General features: G+C 45.9%; 1 protein-coding gene across 1 annotated transcript; it reads left to right on the plus strand.

The window, feature by feature from the left end:
• The first annotated feature begins 229 nt into the window (after positions 1–229).
• On the plus strand, positions 230–18,084 carry Tpm4 (tropomyosin 4). The gene is made up of 8 exons (NM_001001491.2): positions 230–395; positions 3,530–3,663; positions 8,392–8,509; positions 9,620–9,690; positions 11,394–11,469; positions 11,999–12,061; positions 12,140–12,209; positions 16,684–18,084. Exons 1-8 carry the CDS (start codon positions 264–266, stop codon positions 16,764–16,766), a joined length of 747 nt encoding a protein of 248 aa, NP_001001491.1. The 5' UTR covers positions 230–263; the 3' UTR covers positions 16,767–18,084.
• The last annotated feature ends 3,681 nt before the right edge of the window (positions 18,085–21,765 follow it).

Below are 21,765 nucleotides of genomic sequence, written 5' to 3' on the forward strand. Positions count from 1 at the left end.
CGGCCGCTGGGCCAGGCGGGGCGGGCAGTGAGGGAGGACGAGGAGCCCACAGGGCAAAGGCGGCTAGCTGCACCGACGTCAGCCACCCCCTCCCACCCACCCCCCGCCCGGTGCTGACGTCGCGGCCGGCCCGGGTGACCTCATGGGCCTGACAGCAGGGCCGGGGGGCGGGGAGAGGCGGGGGCGGCCCCGGCGTGGCCAAGGCTGGCGGGCCCGGGCGCGGCCGCCCAGCTGTCGCCGGAGCCCAGCAGAACGATTGAGCTATGGCCGGCCTCAACTCACTGGAGGCAGTGAAGCGCAAGATCCAGGCCCTGCAGCAGCAGGCAGACGACGCAGAGGATCGCGCGCAAGGCCTGCAGCGCGAACTGGATGGCGAGCGCGAGCGGCGCGAGAAAGTGAGAGACCAGGACCCGCGCCGTCCGCGACCCCCGCCCGATCCCACTTTTCGTCCCGCGCGCTTCCGGGCCCGCAGTGCTCCCTGGCGCCCTCTTTTCTTCCCAGCTCCGCATGCTTCTAGCTCCCCCTTCCTCCGTCTCCCCTCCGCCTTGATCATCCATACCCTTGGATCCTGGAGCCCCGTACGCTGGCGGGGCAGGAACTGGGAGGTTGCGGGGGGGACAGTCCTGCGCGGGGCACTCCGGAGTAGTGGGGCAAATACCGCGCTCCCATTGTCTGCGGCTGACCAAGGTGGGGGCGGGGGCGGTGCGCGCTTTTGCTTCTTCGCGCCCGAACTTTCCCGGCACGTCCTTAGGGTGCGGCCGCGACACGTCCGCTGAGGGCGGGGTGGGGACAGGAGAATTTGGACGCTGGCCTGCAGGACACCCACCACCACCACCATCACCCTGTGTCCCCCTAGCCCCAGGTAATATCCACTAGGGGGCCTGCCCGACGCCGGAGCGCCCACTGTATGCGCCTTCCCTGAGAGTTCAGGGACCGGGGTGCATGAATAGTTCGGAAAGAGGAAAGGCCTCCGCGCCTCCTCTTCATCCCTGGGTCAAGCCCGGGGCCAGAGATGGGTCTGGGTTCTAAGCCCAGCTCTGGCACCCACAAAGCGTTCGATTCGTGTCTCCCAAAAGTCTGCTACAGGTGGGTAGAAAGAAAAGACTAGGGAGAGGCATTCCAGACGTTTCCGGGGCAAGGAGAGCCCCTTGCCTGAGTAGTAGGGCGGTGTTTGCTAGCGAAGGAGACTCACAGACAAGGGAAGAAGTGTTGTGTGATTGCCCAGGTCTCCTGAAGCCGTAGTGTGGGAACTCAGGGCGGGGACCCTAGAAACTGAAAGGCTAGGTGGAGTTGGCAGTGCAGGTACCGCCTGGACTCCTCCCAAGACTGCCTGGGCGACAGCCTGGCCTGGGTAGAAGCCTTGAATCCCTCAAGGACCGCTCGGGCTGGAGAAAGCCTCAGAACCGGGCGGAAGCTCTGCACAGTAGCTGTTACGGCTTCTCATACGCCCGTCCCACCCTAGACATCTCCAAAATGGCCTCGAGACTCCAGCCAAGCCAGGAATTTGGCGGCCCAAGGGTGGAGTGCGGGGGATGCCTTTTGGAAAACTCTGAGCTGCTTTAAAAGTTCATGTGGGAAAGCATGCTTCTTTTGGTTGTAGAAAGACATCTCAAGTTGATTCCGGGCCAGAAACACCCAGACTAGAAATGGGGTTGGGGTGTGTGTAGCTGATTTCTGGGCTTGTGTCCCAACAGCTGGTTTCATTTAGATTTTTGTGTGATTAACCGACGTCTTCCTGTTGCTTGGCCACAAGTATCTAGCAAGCCTCTTTTACCTTATAAGGGAAACCCTTTGTAGCCGGTGGAAGGCTTTGATTGCAGGAAGGGGCGGAGCTCAAGATGACTTAGGATGTGTGTGTGTGTGTGTGTGTGTGTGTGTGTGAATGAATGCATGGATGTGAACTAGAGCTCTTTCTGTTTTAAACAGTTGAAAATATGCCAAGATCAAAGTGTGCCTCTTCAGTCTAAGTTCTTTTCCTTTTCTTTGAGACAACTCATGAATGTGGAAACTCAATGTGACTGTGAAAGTGATTACTATGTTGGGTGTGGCCTTGAGCCCCCTGCAGCCCAGGCTACTTAGAGGCTGTGGGGTTGTCATTGAATGGTGGGATACTTGCTTAGTATGCACAAAGTCCTGGGTCCCTTCTGCAGGACTGGGTGAACTGGATGAAGTAGAGCCTGCACTTGAGAGATTAAGGCAGGGCAGTCAGAAATTAGGGCCAGACTATGTAGTTAGAGGCCAACTTGGACTTCGTGAAACCATAACAAAAAAAAAAAAAACAAAAAAACAAAACAAAACAAAAAACCAACAACTAAAAGCTCCACCGACTGCAGATGGGCACAAGGTTCTTTTTAGCAAATGGCAAAAGTTAACAAATTAGATAGTGGTCCTGGTTACATAACTTTTGCTAAATATACTAAAAACTGAAGTGGGCGGGAACCAATACTGCCCCACTTGTTGCATATGATAGGTATTGAAGTTCAAGATATAAAAAAGAGGCACCCATGGGCCCCTGAGATGGTTCAGCTGGGTAGAGGTGCTTGCCACTAAGGCTGATGATCTGAGTTCAGTCCCCAGGACCCACATTGTGGGAAGAGAGACCTGAGACGCACAGACACATATTGGTGTTGGGGGAGGGTGGTCACAGATCACAAACTGGGGGGCAAGGGGGATCCTCTGTATATTGACAGGCAACCTGGCCTTGTTCTTTATACTTTCCCTGCTGTGTAAACTGAGGTAGAGAGGGCCCAGACTCACACTGAGTTTTATAGCTGTCCCCATGTAGTGGTTATCCCTGAAAGGAAGCCGGTAGGTAGCATGGCTTCCTCTGCATTTCCTCATGAACCTCATGAACCCACACACTGTTTGAGAATCTAAACTCAGGTCCTTATGCTGGGCAGCAAGTGATTTTACCCACTAAGCCAGCTCCCCCTTTTTCTGGTATTTTAACAGAGATCTTGCTATATAATAGTTCAGGCTAACCTAAAACTCTTTGTCCTTTGGCTTCAGTCTCCTGGAGCTGCTAATTGAGTCTCATGTGACTAACTTTCCATGCTCTTCCTTGAGGGCGGCCATCCCTGGATGACAGAGGGAAGTCACCCCTTGGTGACAGAGCCCTAAGTCACTATACAATACCACTGCACTGGTGGGACCTCCTTGTTTCCACCTGTAAGGTGGGTGACTTGAAGACAAAACAATATCAGGGCTGACAAGTTTGCTCAGTTGTTGAGGTGTGTGTTCTCCAGAGGGGCTGGGCACTGTGGCTTGCCAGGGAGTCTGAGGCAAGAGGATTCCTAAGACCAGGAGTTGGAGACCAGTCTGGCTAATGCACAAGACCCTGCGTCACAGATCCATAATTTTTAAAATCAAATTTAAATTCAAATGAGTATGAATTCCCTTGAGCCTGGGTCCCTAGGTGGGTTGTGGCTGGATATCAGGGTCACTGAGGGGATGGGGCGTGGGGAGACACTGCTTGCCAGCTTGACTCTTCTTAATCACCCAGATATAAGGTGTATATCTGACTTTCCAGGCTGAAGGAGATGCAGCCGCTCTCAACCGCCGCATCCAACTGCTGGAGGAGGAACTGGACCGGGCTCAGGAGCAGCTGGCCACAGCCCTGCAGAATCTGGAAGAGGCAGAGAAGGCTGCTGATGAGAGTGAGAGGTAGGATGCTTCTGACCTGTGGAAGACAGGGGTGGAGCCAGGTGTGGTGGTACATACCTGTAAGTTCAGTGCTGAGGCCAGCCTGGGCTACATGAAGCCTTTCCTGACTTTAAAAAGATGTGAGAGCTCAGTATTTAAGTGCTTAAATCCTACCACTTGAAAAGCCAGTGTGGTTTCACAAGAGGACTTGGGGTTTGCTGACTGTCAGCCTACCTCCAGGTTCAGTGAGAGATCCTGTCTCAAGGGAATGAGACAGAAAGTGACAGAGCTGGATACCTGACATCCTTCTCTGGTCTCCATATGCACATACACAAATGCACATAGACATGTATGAATGGAAAAAATTTTGTGATGGTACTAATGACCTTGGAGCTGAAGGGATTTGAAGATCTGGTTTTGTTGTTAATTTTTTTTAAAAAAAGATTGATTTATTTATTGTATGTAAGTACACTGTAGCTGTCTTCAGACACCCCAGAAGAGTGCGCCAGATCTCATTATGGATGGCTACAAGCCACCATGTGGTTGCTGGGAACTGAACTCAGGACCTCTGGAAGAGCAGTCAGGGCTCTTAACCACTGAGCCATCTCTCCTGCCCCAACCTGTTTGTTTTTAATCCAATTCCCTTTCTGTTTTATTTTGTTTGAGGCAGAGTCTACCTATGTAGTGCTGGGATGACAGATGCTTCACCATGTGCCCTGCTTGGTTTTCTTTATGATAGCTTAGGAGGACACTTTCCAGGAAACAGAGAAAAGCAAAAATGTGCAGAAATGGGGCTAGGGCCTCAGAGTGTGTTATTGCTTTCTGGGGAAGCCCCAGTTGCCTCTCTTGCCCATTCTAGAGACAATTGAGTTTCTAGATGATGTGAAGAAAAGAGAAGTAAAGATAGACTGGGCAGCGTGGCAGTGTAGACATTTATCCAAAGACTAGGGAGACAGAAGCAGGGTGATCTCTGCCATGTGCCTCTGTGGTAGTTCCCATTGCTGTGGCAAGCTTTAAGCTTTTGGATGATGCCAGCTATATTTTGGAGACAGTACATAACCAACCATCACTGTGTTTACAGCTGACCCTGCTACTCTGGTGATATCTGGGCAGCATTTGGGCTTCCACAGGAAGCCTATCCAACTGTCCCCAGGAATGAATGGTTCTAGCATGTCTTGGCTTGGAGAGCTGAGGGACCATATATTTTATATTTTTCCTTTTCCTAACTTGCTACACTTGTTTAAAATGTCCTTCATAAGACTTAACCAGAGAACAAAGTCTGTGATGGGCATTTCTGAGACTTCCTTTGTCAATGCAATTAATCTGAGTCTTTTCACCTTAGCCTGAAGCAGACATTTCAGACAAGGGCAAAAAGTAGCAACATTCTTCACCAAACTATCACAAAAACAGTCTCTAGGCCACATATTGAAATTCTCCACTGAAACCCCTTGGGCCAGGACCATGTAATTCAAATCACTCTAAGCAACAGAGTCTTCCATATTCCTACTAGGATATCCTATTAAGCCCCATTTAAAGCATTCCACCACTTTCCAAATCCAAAGTCCCCAAAATCCACATTCTTCCAACCAAAGCATAGCCAGGCCTATCACAGCAATACCCCAGTCCCTGGTACCAATTTCTGTCTCAGATAGGGTTTTACTGCTGTGAACAGACACTATAACTAAGGCAACTCTTATAAGGACATTTAATTGTGGCTGGCTTACTGGTTCAGAGGTTCAGTCCATTATCATCATGGCAGGAACATGGCAGCATCCAGGCAGGCATGATGCAGGCAGAGCTGAGAGTTCTACATCTTCATCTGAAGACTGGTAGTGGAAGACTCGATTCTAGACAGCTAGGAGAAGGGTCCATGCTTAAACAAAGCATGCTTAAACAAAGTCCATGCTTAAAAAGTCCACCTACTCCAACAAGGCCACACCTCCAAATAGTGCTTCTTCCTGGGCCAAGCATATACAAATCATCACAAATGGTTTCACATTGTGCTGCTGTGACTATAAACCAGGCACTAAACAGCAACTAGAGGCTGGGATGTGGCTCAATAGCAAGTACCTGCATAGCGTGTGTGTGTGTGTGTGTGTGTGTGTGTGTGTGTGTGTGTGTGTGTGTGTGTGTGTGTGTGTGTGTGTGTGAGAGAGAGAGAGAGAGAGAGAGAGAGAGAGAGAGAGAGAGAGAGATCATATAGCAAATATAGGACCCTAGCTCTATACTGTGCACTAGAAGCAATTTAGTTGGGCTGTGGAGGTAGTCCAGAAGGTAAAGGCGCTTGCTACCAAGTCTCCTGACCTGAGTTCAATCCCTGAGTTCCACATGTTAGGAGAGAACCAACTCCTGCAAGTTGTCTTCTGACCTGCATGTGTACACTTAAACACACACAGTACTCATGTTGGGCAGCTCACAGCAGCCTATAACTTCAGCTCCAGAGAATATTTCTGACCCCTCTGTGGGCACCTACACATACACATACTTAGAAATAATAAAAATCCTAAAAAATGAAACAATGACCAGTGAAATTGCTCAGTGTGTAAAGGCCCCTATTGCTAAGTGTGACAACCTGAGTTCAGTTAGTGCCTGGGACCCACACTGGAGGAGAGAAACAGCCCCTGCAGGTATGTCCCACCCTCCACACAGTGTGCTGGGGCACATGCACTCATGCACAAATAAATAAATGTAAAATAATAATAAAGCAGGTGTTTTATCCTCTTCCACACTTTTAAGAACATGTGTCATCAAGCCTTGTGCCTAGCTTCTATCTTTGTATCTTGGGGATACTGTGCGGGTGATCACTTGACCCACAGCCATTTCTCTGGTGCCCATTACCTTGTTTGTTCCAATCCATATAACTCTGCGAAAGCAGGCTTTGCTCTGAGGCAGCTGAGTTTTTCTGACTGCCTGAGGACATCCTTCTTTCTGACCTGCGTAAACATAGTATCCTCTGAAATGCTTGGGACTGAAAGTACTTAGGAGTTTGTGTGTTTCTAGATTTGGGGATATTTGTGTATCAATAATGAGCTATCTTAAAGGTGGTATCAGAGTCTAAACAGGTAATTCATATGCATCCCATATCCCTTGAACATGGGGCCTGAGGGACATTCCATGTGTTTCTAGTGTGCCCTCCTTTGAACAGTGGCCTGCGACATAAGGAATTCTCCATCTGTACTGTGACTGTACTCACATGTTCAGGTTGTGGGTCTCACTTCAGACTCACACAGCACTGGATAACATAAAGGTTTGTTTTGAAAGCCAGGCATAGTAGTGCATACCTTTTACCTCAGTAATAAAACCAAGAGATAAAAGCCTACATCATTCTGGAGCACTTTGTGCTGCTCAGGCTATACCTGACTTTCCAGTAGCTTTTGCATTCCAGCTTGTCCATTTTGTTTCCATTCAGTCCTGGCCCTGGAAGCTTCCAGGAATTCCCTTTCCACCCAGCATAAACATCCCGCCCATCCTGCCCCTGTGTTCTTTCACTCCTATGTGGTTTTTTGGCTGGTTGATTGGTTTGCAGAGATATTTTTTTGTTTGTATATTTTAATACAAAGTCTCATTTTATAACCCTTGAGAGCTGGGACTAAAGGTGTGTTCACACACAGTGCAGCTCTGACTTTATTGTTTTCTTTCTTGTTGTTGTTACTATTGAGACAAAATCCTGTTATATAGCCCTGGCTTGCCTGCTCTCAAAGGCCTGTCTCAGTCTCCCCAGTGCTGAGACAGAGCATTCGCCTGCCATACTCCTCCAGTTCTCTCCAGACCTCAACTAAGCTCTCAAAAACCCTCTGCTCCGCCTCAGCTCCTACCTGCTCCTCAGCGTTCCTGTAGGTGTGGATGCACATTCCACAGTGACTGCTGGTCCTCAGGCTTGTCTTACTGTGAGGAATACAAAACAGGGGTGCACCCTCAGGGGCTAGCCCAACTCTGCTACTTAGCAGCTCTATAACCTTAGCTTTTCTCTGCCTCAGTTTATTTGTAAACTGGGGATAGTAGACCCACAATATGGTATGCTTGTGAAAGCTGGGTTATTTGCTAGTGTGTGGAGGTCCACCAGTCATGATGATGATGCACGCCTGTCATTCTAGTGCTCCTGAATGCTGAGGGAGGTATAGTAGCCTGGGCTAAGTAGCAAAATCTGTCTCCTAAGATCTAAAAAAAGGGGTGGTGAGGGTGGGTAGGATTAAAGCTCAGTTGATAAGAATGCTTGCCTGGCATCCACAAAGTTGGGTTCAATTCTCAATCCCACATAAGCCCATCACCCTAGCACTGAGGGGGAAGAGGCAGGAGGATCAGGGATTCAAAGCCATCCTTGACTGCATAGTGAGTTTGAGACCAGCCTGGGCTGTATGAGGCTGGGGAGATTGCTCTTCGGGTTGAGTTCTTCAGTCTAAGAACCTGAGTTAGTACTCCCCCCTCATATAAAAACAATGCATGGCAGGGGGCCTGCAATCCCAGCACCGCAGAGGCCAGAGGGTCCTGGGGCTCCATGACTAGCCAGTCTGTGGGGAACAACAAGCTCCAGGTTCAGTGAGAGACCTGTCTCAAAGATACCATAGGCTGGAGAGGAAGGCTCCGAAGTTAGCACTTGCTTTCTTGTAGAAGACGTGCGTTCAGTTCTCGAATCCAGACGGCTCAATGAAATAAATATAGAAGTTGACAATAGGTCTTTATCCTTGCCTGGGTGCTGGGTGGATGCATTTGAGGACCTTGCTGTGATACCCCACCCTATCCAACTTGCAGAGGCATGAAGGTAATAGAGAACCGAGCCATGAAAGATGAGGAAAAGATGGAGATCCTGGAGATGCAGCTCAAAGAAGCCAAGCACATCACTGACGAAGCCGACCGCAAGTATGAGGAGGTGAGTTGGGCCTATGGGATGGCTGCAGGAAGTGGGAGGAAATGGTGCTGCCGATAGGAACCCATCGGAAGCCCACATTTAAGACGATTACCTCTGTGGGTTTCCAGACACAGCCACTTGACTGGGAAACTGTCTTCAAACAAAAGTATGGTGGCCACTTGTCTGAGCTGCTGGAGACCAACTCATCAGTTCACTCCGCTTGTCCCTTAAGCTGGATATAGACCAGTTGGAATAAACTTGAGGGTCATGATTGCTAGCCTGATTCTGCTACCCTTTTCTATTTCTATTCTTTTTTTTTTTTTTTAATCTTCATGGATATAGAATTTCCCACTAACTCAGGCTGACCTAAAATTCCTGTGGCCCAGGCTAGCCATGAACTCTTGACTGTCCACTGCCTCAGCTTTCCAAATGCTAGGATGATAAGTATGAATCACTATGCCTGGCTGTCTTGTTTTTGGTTTTCCAATATATATTTGTTTTGTTTTTATTTTTTCTGAGAAAGGTTTTCCTGTATTCCAGGCTGTTCTCCTCTCTATATAGAAAACAATGCAAGGATGGCCTTGAACTCCTGACTCTTCCCTCTCCAAAGTGCTAGGATTACAGACATGAACAAGCTGGCTGAATTTTGTTTTTAAAGAAAGGGTCTAAGGTATCTCAGGCTGGCTTCCAACTCTTTTTTTATATAGTCTGGGGTAATCTTTTTTTTTTTTTTTTTTTTTTTGGTTTTTCAAGCAGGGTTTCTTTGTATAGTCCTGGCTGGCCTCGAACTCAGAAATTTGCCTGCCTCTGCCTCCCAGTGCTGGGATTAAAGGCTGCACCACCATGCCTGGCAACCTGGGGTAATCTTTAATTCCCAATTCTCCTGCCTCTCAAATGCTGGGATTATAGGTCACCATGACTAGTTTTGATTTGGTTTTGAAACTGGGCCTCCTAAATAGAAGGAAGTCAGATGACATCACCACAGTGGGCTCTTGTACTTCTTCCTTTCCTGGCTAAGTGACTCAGCTCTACCGTTTCCTCCCCTGGCTATGGGACCTGAGATGTTCCATCTCTTGCAGGATCCAGAGTATCCGTGGAGATGGGTCTCAGTTGGGTTTTCTGTCTTTGTAGGTTGCTCGTAAGTTGGTCATCCTGGAGGGTGAGCTGAAGAGAGCAGAGGAGAGGGCGGAGGTATCTGAACTGTAAGTGGCAGAACGGGCCTGAACTGCTCATCTGGCTCCAGGCAGAGGAGGGATAATGGGCTGTGTGCTGGCTGGGAACCTCTTGTGGCTGGGGCTGGCCTCTGCTCAAGAGCTTGGGCATTCAGAGTCCCAGGCTCATCTCACCTTTTGCTTCATTGGCTGACAGCTGCTGATGGTTCTTCCTGACAAGGGAAGCTTTGCTGCATCCTTTTCCCACCAAGATACTGGGCAATTGGGTTGAGACTCGAGGACAGCATAGAGGCCCCAAGTTTCCTTCTCCCTGGGCTTTACTTTCTTCCTTCCCTTCCTTTCTCTCTTTCTCTTTCTTTCTTCCTTCCTTCCTTCCTTCCTTCCTTCCTTCCTTCCTTCCTTCCTTCCTTCCTTTCTTTCTTTCTTTCTTTCTTTCTTTCTTTCCTTCCTTCCTTCCTTCCTTCCTTCCTTTCTTTGATGTTTGGTTTTGTTTCTTTGTTTTGCTCATTAAGTGGTTTGTTTTGTTTTGAGACAGGGTCTCTTGTAGCCTGGAATGCCTAATCCTCCTGTCTCTGATTCCTAGAATAATAAGCATGCACTACCACACTGAGTTTAACTTTTGTTTTTCACAATTTTATTTATTTATAAACACACGCTATACTTTAATTACAACACACCCTCTTTTTTCTTCCTCTCACCGTCCCCCTTTTTCTCAGTATATCCTGACTTTGATTTCTTCTTGCTATCCACTGCAGTTATTTAGTGTATATATTATTAGCATGAAGAGGGGTTATTTACCCGAGCAAGGCAACTTGCTGAGTAGTTACACCACTGAGAAATGTATCTCCTCCTCCCCCAGAGGCCATTAACTGCTGATAGCTACCTGGGGAGGGTGGACCTCATGAGCCCATCTCTCTTCTATGATGGAATGTTGACAGGCCTCACCCCCTGCAAGTCTTGTGTAGGCAGTCACTGCTGCTGTGAGTCAGTCCATGGTGCAATAGCCCTGCCCCATGCAGAAAATGGCATTTCACAGCTCTGCTGCCCATTCGCAAGCTGCCCATGTTCGTCCACCCCCTCCCATTTTCTCACTGTTCCTTGTTGGCTGTTTTGAAATTTTTGGGACAGTTTTGCTGTATGGCCAGACTGCCCTGAAACTTGGGATCTTCCTTCCTACCCCTACTTTGCACATTGAGCCAGGCCATTTGGTTTTCACAGAATCCTGTTTATAGGGGGGGCCGGATACCCCACAAGTGTTTCAGGGCATGGCTTCTGATGTTGCTATTGGTACCTTCCCATGGAAACAGCTCGCTAGAATGTCACAGTCCCAACAAACAAAACACCTTTCCCTCTTGGCCTTGGACCAAGGATTCAGCTCCACCGAGAGTCCTGTAGGGCTGGGAGCACCCTGGTTTCCCAGATGTATTCTAGGCTTGCTTCCTGGAGTGTCCTGTGAACTCTGAAGGCCATCTCCCATCTCCCACCCTTGTCTTATTTGCACACCTTCCTGAGAAAACTAAGCCAGTCACAGATTTCACAAGTCCCTATTGCCTCATCCCTGGCAGATTCCCAGGTTGCTTTACAAACCCTCCAGATGCCCTCCTGCCCTGCCTCTGCCTGTGCTCAGCAGGAGAGGGTATGATAAGTTTCCAGCAGTGGTGGAGTGGGGGGATGGACAGTGGACTTGCTGGAAGGGAATTGCCTACATTACAGCAAATCTTTTTTTGGTGCAGAAAGTGTGGTGACCTGGAAGAAGAGCTCAAGAATGTAACTAACAATCTGAAATCACTGGAGGCTGCTTCTGAAAAGGTGGGTTGGAGGGAAACTTGCTACATCTTGTTCTGTTCTCAATCCAGGTAACCTGACATGTGCTAGGGTATTGTCGTGCAGGCCTTTGCTAATGGGAGCCATATTGAGGATGAGTCTCTCACCTGAAGCTCACCTATTTGGCTAGTCTAGTTAGCCAGCTTGTTCCAGGAATCTCATCTCTACAGAGGGAGCCACACCCATCCAACCTTTATGTGGATGCTGGGGTCCTTGCCAGGCAAATGCTTCACTCGCTGAATCATCTCCCCAGCTCCTTCTTCCTTCCCTTAAGTATTTATTTCATATGTGTAAGTGCTTTGCCAGCATGTATGTCTGCACTGTAGGGCAGGGTGTCAGATCCCCTGGCACTGAACTTACAAAATGGTTGTGAGCGTCCATGTGGGTACTGGGTCCTGAACCCCAGCCCTCTGTAAAAGCAACAAGAGCCCTTAACCTCTGAGGCATCTCTCCAGCCTTTTTCCCTCTTTTAAGGACCACCTTTGGGGTTTGTTGGTTTGTTTTTCTCCCATAGTATTCTGAAAAGGAGGATAAATATGAAGAAGAAATCAAGCTTCTGTCTGACAAGCTGAAGGAGGTGAGTGACCACACCCAGCTTTGCCCTACATTTTGAGGGGCTAATCTGAAGCAGGATAGTGACTCTTTTCTTCCCTAGGCTGAGACCCGAGCTGAGTTTGCAGAAAGGACAGTTTCTAAACTGGAGAAGACAATCGATGACCTGGAAGGTAGGAATCTCCACTTCCCTAAGTGACATATCAAAGTTGAGTGAGTAGGTCTGTGGAGGAACAGAGCTGGGCTTTTTTTCCAGAGTGAAGTCTTCAGAATTCTCACAGAGATGCTTTGCATATTTTAAATGCCTCCAGCTCTTGCTGTCCTTTCTCCCAGAGGCAAGGTTTATCTTAGTGTGAGCAAAGAGGAAAAAGGAGACTGCAGGGCCTCAGTTCCCCAGGGGACACAACTCAGCATTTCTTGAAGTGACTATGTTATTCTCCATGATAGAGCACGGAAATTCCAGACACTTGGGGTTGGGATCTTCCAGGAAGGGAGACTCATTCTTCACGAAATCTTTATCCATATAAGGGAAAATGCTCCTATAGCTGGGTGATTAAGCCATCAGAAGTTATCTTTGGCCCAAGGGTGATTGTAGTGGGGGTTATCTTGAGATAGGGTCTTATAGTGTAAACCAGGCTAGTCTTGCCTCTGCCTTCCAAGTTCTGGGATTAAAGGTGTGTGCTACCACGCCCAGCTCACCATTATTTCAAGGGCTTATCTAGGCTACTCCTGTTCAGAAGCCCAGACCTGTTTGTTTGACATGGGGCTCAACTTTGTCTTCGTTCACACTGTTTGTCTATGCTCTTCTATCTCAACCCTCCATCCTATTTCTTCAACCCCCTTCCTGGAGATACCACCCTCTAGACAAGAGTGCCCAAAAGTTCAGGTAAATAGCTATCAGCAAGGATGTGAACCATCCCTCAGTGACAAGACCTTTCTCTGAGGACTGTAGGTGTCACCTTGGCTCCTAGCCATCTCTAGGTGAACTGGCTCTGGTGCTTAGGAGCTCTAGGGAACCCACCTTCTGGTGTAAACTTTAGCCTTTTCCCCATGTGTCTAACTCTGACTGAAATGACAACAGGCCATCTTCATCTTCTGTTCTTGCCACCTCATCTTTGAGCTGGAGTCCGGTGCCTTTGGCCATGACCAGGATGAAGGTGGGCAGTTGGCTGTCTCTCACAGATTAAATCCTCTTTACCAATGGAAAAATGAGGTCCACATGGCCCTTTTCTGAAAATAAGGAAACAAAAGCCTATCTGGCATGATTCCTCAAACACAGCACTAGCTAACCAGGATGGCAGCGCAGTCACCATTTCTTAATGGAGAGTGTCTGAATTTGTGTCAGCAAATAAAAGGAGGCCCTCTTGATTGGGGTCTAGGCTATGAATTCCAGTGGTTGCTTGCATTCTTTTTTTTTTTTTTAAGATTTTTTATTTTTTAATTTTAAGATTTTTAAATTTTTATTTATTATATGTAAGTACACTGTACTTACATTTTAAGATTTATTTATTTATTATATGTAAATTACATGTAATTTATATATATTATATTATATGTAAGTACACTGTAATATATATATTATATATATTATATGTAAGTACACTGTAGCTGTCTTCAGACATTCCAGAATATATATATATTATATATATTATATGTAAGTACACTGTAGCTGTCTTCAGACATTCCAGAAGAGGGAGTCAGATCTCATTACAGATGGTTGTGAGCCACCATGTGGTTGCTGGGATTTGAACTCTGGACCTTCGGAAGAGGTCTTACCCACTGAGCCATCTCACCAGCCCCGGTTGCTTGCATTCTTATGTGACATTTACCCTAACCCATTTTGTTAGCTGGGCAGTGGTTGTACATGCCTTTAATCCCAACACTTGGGAGGCAGGGGCAGGTGGATCTGAGTTCAAAAACAGCCTGATCTACAGAGGACATTGCTATGGAAAAGTGCTGGGGATGAGGGGGTGGGCCTTTTGTAAACCCTGCCCTATACACCTTGTTTTGCATATGCCCTGGGACAGATCACTGGCTTTGGGGGGTGGAGGGTGCTTTTGTTGTTTGCTCAGTATTTCCCTGAGAAATTTCCAGACACGAATAGCCTCCACCCTTTGAAATAACCACCATCCCTTCCTGCCTCTCTAATCATTCTACTAGAGCCCTACAAGAGTTCAACCCTCTCCTATTGTGTCTGAGCTGTGTTGAGAGTCTCAAGGACAGGGAATACTTTGGGGTGAGGCTCTTTCATTTCAGACCTAATTAACAAAACATGCTAGAGAGGCCAGGATTGGTAGTAGAAAACCTGGGTTGCATCTCACCTCTACTACTGGAACTATACAACACTGAGTGTGTCACTTAGCTTTTCTGTAAAACAAAAGTGCAGTCTGGGTTACCAGGAGAACTAAGAACATGGAGCCTAAGAACATGGAGCAGCTGGCTCACAAAAGCATCCAGTTAACAAGTCTTCACACAGCCAGGTCACAGTAGTTTGTTACATGAAGGCTTCTGTGGCTATAGAGAGACGGCTGTCTTCTGCAGTCTAAAAGTGTTTTGTTTTCCTGAAAATTTCCAGGTTGATCTTATCATAGTTTATGAGGCTTTTTGCTTTCTCCCAGGATTTTAATGACTCCTGGCCTTGTCTTTTATCAGCTGTCACTCACACAAACCAGTCTTCCCTCAGGCTGGTCATGCAGAGCTCTCAATGGCTTTTTAAAATTACTGTATTTTACTTATTTGGTGGTGCAGAGCACACATGTGCTACAGTGCACAGATGTGGGGGTTAGGATAACTCGAAGGGATCAAGTTTCTCCTTCTACCACATGGGTCCTGGGGATGGAACTCAGGTCTTCAGGCTTGGCAGCAGGAACCTTGACCTGATGGGCCATCTTACAAACTGACCTATTTCCTTTTTTAAAATTTTACTTAATCAGCAGAATTACTGAATAGTTTTCCTGCAGTCTTAGGTTGCAGTCTCTGTTATTTACCTGGAGTTATTTACTCCATTGCCAGGGGCACCCTGACAGTGAATACTGTATGCCTGGAATTACAATAGCCACCCACAGGTACTCCAAAGGAAAAATGGGTTACACAGTTTTACATTGTCCTAACAGATGTACTAAGTCATCTGTATCTAGTAGCAAAGTCTTTTATGTGTACATCATCTGAATTCTGAATCCTGTCTCAGTTCTCATGAGGCATCTATCAATCACACACACTGGTGGACAGATAGGCAGACTTAAGACCTAGAAAGCTTGAATGGCTCACTCTAATGATACACTTTAGGGCTTTAGTCCAAGTGTTCTGGCTCACAGATTGCTGGATTTATCTGGAAAAGGAAAACAGGACAATAAATCAAGTTTCACCAAGGCAGAAAAGTTGGTTTTTTATTTTTAAGATTTATTTATTATATGTAAGCACACTGTAGCTGTCTTCAGACATTCCAGAAGAGGGAGTCAGATCTCATTACAGATGGTTGTGAGCCACCATGTGGGTGCTGGGATTTAAACTCGGGACCTCTGGAAGATCAGTAAGTGCTCTTAACCATTGAGCCATGTCTCCAGCCCAGAAAAGTTTACTTTTGTATAGTACATTTTATGCACCATTTGAGATGTTAAATTTTTTAAAAAGATTTATTTATTATTATATCTAAGTACACTGTAGCTGTCTTCAGACACACTAGAAGAGGGCATCAGATCTTATTAAGGATGGTTGTGAGCTACCATGTGGTTGCTGGGATTTGAACTCATGACCTTTGGAAGAGCAGACAGTGCTTACCCGCTGAACCATCTCTCCAGCCCAAGATGTTAAATTTTTATTTGTAGTTTATGTTTGTTGAGGAGGTGCACATGTGCCATGACTCATGTGTGGAGGTCAGAAAATAGGTTGTAGGAGTCTGTTCTCTTCCCACTATGTGAGTCCCAGGGATAAAACTGATTATCAAGCCAGGTAGCAAGTGCCTTTTCTTTGTTTGTTTGTTTGTTTTTCGAGCCAGGGTTTCTCTGTGTAGCCCTGGCTGTCCTGGAACTCACTTTGTAGACCAGGCTGGTCTCGAACTCAGAAATCCGCCTGCCTCTGCCTCCCGAGTGCTGGGATTAAAGACGTGCGCCACCACACCCGGCCTGCAAGTGCCTTTTCTTGATGAGAAACCAGCCCCAGGATTTTTCTTTGGGTTGAAGATAGTATTGAGACAAGATCACATACAGCCCAGATTGGCCTTGAATTGACCATAGCCCAGGATGACCTCTGCCTCCTGATCTTCCTGCCTCCATCCAGGTGCTGGAGTGTCAAGTATGCACCACAAAGCCAGGCTGTTTCTGGACACTTGGGTTTTTTGTTGTTGTTTTTGAGACATGATCTGGTGAGATCACAGGTCTGGCTAACCTAGAACTTGCTGGGTAGTCCAGGAACTTACTGGGTAGACCAGGCTGGTCACCTCCCTCCTGAGTGCTAGGATTAAAATAATGCACCAGCACTCCCAGCCTAATATCCTATAGCTATCTCGTTTGCTCTTTGATCCCTATTACTCTGTGGTATTCTGTGTGATTCTTAGCTGTGGCTCTCATTGTCACAGCTTGAAGTGCCCCCTTTCCCTTCCCTTAACAAAGATGCTTATTAATTCATTTTTCCTGTCTTAATCTTTACCAGAAAAACTTGCCCAGGCCAAAGAAGAGAATGTGGGCTTACATCAGACACTGGACCAGACACTAAACGAACTTAACTGTATATAAACTAAACCAGAAGAGTACTGTTTTAACACCAACTCCACTCCAGAGAGTGTGCCCTGTCTTCCTCTTTTGTAAGAAGTTCCGCTTATTACCAGGTTTCCACCTTGCAGGAAATGCCAAGCAGATAATGAATTCATGACCAAATATTTTGTGTTAGACAAGCTTTGAGCACCAGTTAAGTTTAATTCTTTCCTTTTCCATTCAAATGGCACCAGCTTCTCTGATTATTCTTATTCTTAAATTGCATTTATTCCTAAAATAGGCAGGGAATTTCACACTGAGTATAGTTGCTTAAGTCTGAGGGCATTTGGTTCTTGGGAATTAGTCAGCCCCACACTTTGAAGCACAGGCTCAAGTATCTAATCTTAGCTGGTTGCTGTTGGGGAAGTTTTGTGAGGCTAGGGGTTGTCACAAGAAAATATGTGGAAATTTTCCACCCAGAGCAAAAATTAAGTCTCCTATGGGAAGTTATAAAGCACAACTAGATTAGCCTGATCATACTGAGTCTGCTCCACACGGCCCTGTGCAGAACAGATTGTCTTTAAGCATTCCAAGCGAGAATGCTGGGGTGATCATTGTTGCCCATGTGCCTTCTGACTGAGCTTTAATGCTGTTCCATGTTACATCTTTCCTTCACTCCAGAATTGTTCTCTGAGGAGCAAGCGTCTTATTCCAGGACTTTTCTGCTGTGGTCTAATGATATACCCAGCAGGGAATATGGCAGAGTCCAACCCTTTTCAGCCAGGGCTATACGGCGAAACTCTGTCTCAAATAATAAAAAGGCTTAGTTGCCTTCAATACATTGAGCATTGTACTAATACCAAGTGTTGGGCAACAAAAGGTCTCTCCAGCAGCAAAGTAGTGATAGAAAAAGAAATTGGCTTAACTTCATCTCCATTGTTCAGGGAACAACAAATGGAAGCTTGACTTTGCCAAGACTTGAATTCCTTCGGGAATGACACTAATAAAAGACCAAGACCTCCTGATTGAACTGGATGTGGAGTGCTCTGTAGGCTGCACATTTTTTGGCTTTGTAGTTTTCCTTTCTCAGTTAACATCTCACACTGAAACATTCCACATTCCCCAGCAGTGCGGGGCCAACTCAAGTTTACAGTCCTGACTGAAAGTCACCCTGCTTCTAGCTTATCTGAACCCTGCCCCTCACTCCTATTTATTAAGCATCACACTACCAGGGAGATGAACTTTGAGCAAACTGCAATTGATAAAATCTACTCTGTTCTTTATGTTCTTGCTATTGTATCATACGTAATAGTATCACTTTTTCTACATTTTGGTCAAATAAATTTTTGCATAAATAATGTGTCTGGATTTATTCTTTTAGTTGACAGTTTTGTAGGTATATATAATGCATTCTAGTTATTCCACATACACATTCTTATCTCTTTCCCATTCCTATGTATCCTACCTCCATCAATACCAGTCTCTCAGTGTAGAACATTCACTGGAGCCTGGCAGGATTCCACTGGCAGGTACACAACTGAAAGCAGTGACTACTCCACCTTTTCTGAATCTATCATCAAACTAGTTCTGAAGGATGGGACCCCCAACTCCCTCCTCTATCAACACCTAGCTATTGATTGAACAACTTTGGTTCAACAAATGTTAGCAGAATGTTAAGGTGACTGTGCCAATAGCTCAACAAGTAACTTCTTTTTGCCTTACACTGTGACTCCATGATACAAAGACAGTTATCTCCATACTTCAGGTTGGGAGCACATGGCCTCTGTTACTCAGAATGTCTGGCCCTTTGTTATTACTAATCCTTCCTAAACTAGACTGAGCCAAATGGGAAGGATTTTAATAGATGGTGCAGTGGTTCTCAGTGGGTGGTGACCCCTTTGGGGTTTAACCCCTTTTCAAAGGGGTTGCCTATCAGATATTTACATTACAATTCATAACAGCAAAACTAGCTATGTAGTAGCAATGAAAATTTTATGGTTGGGGGGTCACAAAATGGGGAACTGTATTAAAGCATTAATCACACTAAGCTGTATCACAGCATTAGGAAGGTTGAGAACTACTGAGATGGTAGGAGAAAGGTTTATGCTGTCCTAGTTAGGAGAAACCTAAGGCCTGTTGGGATCAGGCTTTTTCTGCATTGCACACACAAGCCAAGCAGAAAATAGAAGAGTGAAAGTGAGGCTGGATCCACATGATAAAAACAAACTTAACTTGATCAGAAATGGAAATAAACAGCAGTATCAGGAAACTGGTTAAACATCTATTTCCAAAAATACTATGGCTGGTTGGTTTTAGAGGCAGGAAGGCAAGGTAAGTAAATATCACTGAACCAGGATAGGGCCTGGCAGGATGGCTCAGGGTTAAAGTGCTTTCTGTGCAAGACTGACCACCAGAATTGGATTCTTGCCTTGGTATAAGGTGAGAATCAACTTCCAAAAGATGTCCTTTCAGGGCTGGAGATATGGCTCAAGAGTGAAAATCACTCGCTGCTCCTGCATAGACCAATACTGAGCAGCTTGCAACACCACCTGTAACTCCAGTTTCAGAGAATCCAGAACTGCTTCTGGCCTCAAAAGGGCACTTGTGCTTATAATACATATACAGATAAGCAGGTATACACACTAGAAATAAAAGTTGTCCTCCTGACTCCGTACATTCACCATGGCATGCATATACCTCTGCTCACACATGAGATCATCTGGGATGGTAGCTGTTACAAAAAAGAAGTGATTCTTCCTGTTTGGCTATGCAGTAGGGACACGGAGCAAGAGCCTGTCACTATAGTTTCACCACCACTACCACAGTTGCTTTAGTGTTTTGCTTCAAAATCTTACCTTCAAGAGGATTTGGAAAAATCCTGCCAGGCCCTATCCGGGTAAGGGATTGAAGAAAATGAGTAGTTTTTGTTCAGGTGTAGTGTTGCAAGCTAGCCTAGGCTGGAGAACTTGACTCCAAAAAAGAATCAAGTGGGGTGGTACAAAGTCCCAGCACTCAGGAGGTAGAGAGACAGGCAGATCTAAGTTTCAGGCCAGCCAGAGATAAAATTCTCTCCTTTAAGACCCTGTCTCACGCTGGAGAGATGGCTCAGTGGCTAAGAACATTGACTGCTTTTCCAGAGGTCCTGAGTTCAATTCCCAGCAACCACACAGTGGCTCACAACCATCTATAATGGGATCTGATGATCTCTCCGGTGTGCCTGAAGACAGCTACAGTTTACTCATATACATACAATAAATAAATAAATATATCTTTAAAAAAAGATCCTATCTCAAAAGAGCTTTCAAAACATTAATGCAAAGTGCAAAACATTTTAAACCAAATTTAATTAGGAGCTTCCCTATTCCAAGTGGACATTGAGGTTAGATGGTAAAGACAATGTCTTCAAATGGTAGAATCCTCTCCTAAGTGCCATACTAACCACTCATACTGATACTACCCCATCAAAGCTTCATATAGGTCTTGTCTCCCTCCTCATCCCACTAAGTTGGATTCTAATTAAACTCAGATAATTTTGGTCACCTTTGTGCCTCAGCACTTAAAGTGTCAGCTTTATTTAACACTACAATGGGAGAATTGGAGCCAATAAGGCTAATCTCAGGTGTGACTATTGCTAATTGAAAACTTTCCCCAGTATCCCTGGTGAGGACTTAGAATATAGTCAGGTTTGACAAGCTTTGACAGACTCTAAGAAGGCTGAAATATCAAAAAGGATCCAGTGTTTGCTGACTTGTCCCAGTTTTGAGGAGCCCCCCCAGGATATAAAGTAACCATCAAGAATGAGCATACCAGAGTGGACTCTAATGCAAACCATAAGGTGGAGAGTAATTGAGGAAGACACCTGACAAAGCCAACCTCTAGCCTACACACACGAATGCACAGACATATACACATACACATATATACACACAAATGCCCAGCAATACACAAAAAGACAGATATAAATAAAATCAGGACCCGAGAGAGATTATAAAAAGTGCCAAAAATTATTTCAGCTTCACTTATAACTTAGAACAAGATAGTCTGGATAATGACCAGAAAGCAATTAAACACGGGCAATGGATGGGTAATTTTTTTTAACACTATTTGCTCATTTATTTTGTGTGTATGGGTCTGGGTACATGGTGCATGTCATTAGAATGTTTACAGAGGTCAGAAAACAGCTTATAGAAATTAAGCCTCAGGCTAGAGAGATGGCTCAGAGGTTAAGAGCACTGACTGCTCTTCCAGAGGTCCTAAGATCAAATCCCAGCAACCACATGGTAGCTTACAACCATCTGTAATGAGATCTGATGCCCTCTTCTGGGGTGTCTGAAGATAGCTAAAGTGTACATATATATATATATATATATATATATATATATAAGAAAGAAAGGAAGAAACAGAGAAAGAGAGGAAGGAAGGAAGGAAGGAAGGAAGGAAGGAAGGAAGGAAGGAAGGAAGGAAGGAAGGAAGGAAGGAAGGAAGGAAGAAATTGAGCCTCTTCTTCTACCACTTAGTTTTTTAATAAAAACTTCAGTATATTTAATAAAAATACTGACTGATGGTTAAGGTGAGGGTAAGGGTTAGACCAGTGTCTTAGTTAGGGTTTTACTGCTGTGAACAGACACCATGACCAAGGCAAGTCTTATAAAAACAACATTTAATTGAGGCTGGCTTACAGGTTCAGTCCATTATCACCAAGGTGGGATCCAAGCATGGCAGTATCCAGGCAGGCATGGCACAAGCAGAGCTGAGAGTTCTACACGTTCATCCAAAGGCTGCTAGTGGAAGACTGACTTCCAGGAACTAGGGTGAGGGTCTTATGCCCACACCCACAGTGACACACCTACTCCAACCAGGTCACACCTATTCCAACAAGGCCACACCTCCAAATGGTGCCACTCCCTGGTCCAAGAATATACAGACCATCACAACCAGCTTTATTAAATATTAAATACCGACCAAAAGATAGACTTTGGTAAGGAACATTCCCAGGAATTTCCCACCTGAGAATGGCCCCAGCCATGTGTTGCTGGGGCTT

The sequence above is a fragment of the Mus musculus genome, chromosome 8, assembly GCF_000001635.26.
Source record: "Mus musculus strain C57BL/6J chromosome 8, GRCm38.p6 C57BL/6J".
NCBI classification, from domain to species: Eukaryota; Metazoa; Chordata; class Mammalia; order Rodentia; family Muridae; genus Mus; species Mus musculus.

Bases quoted from the DNA above. Each gene is read 5' to 3' on its own strand.
- Tpm4 (NM_001001491.2), top strand. From the start codon at position 264: ATGGCCGGCCTCAACTCACTGGAGGCAGTGAAGCGCAAGATCCAGGCC. The intron at 3,664-8,391 runs GTAGGATGCTTC...TCCAACTTGCAG, and splicing joins GCTGCTGATGAGAGTGAGAG to AGGCATGAAGGTAATAGAGA. The intron at 11,470-11,998 runs GTGGGTTGGAGG...TTTCTCCCATAG, and splicing joins TGGAGGCTGCTTCTGAAAAG to TATTCTGAAAAGGAGGATAA.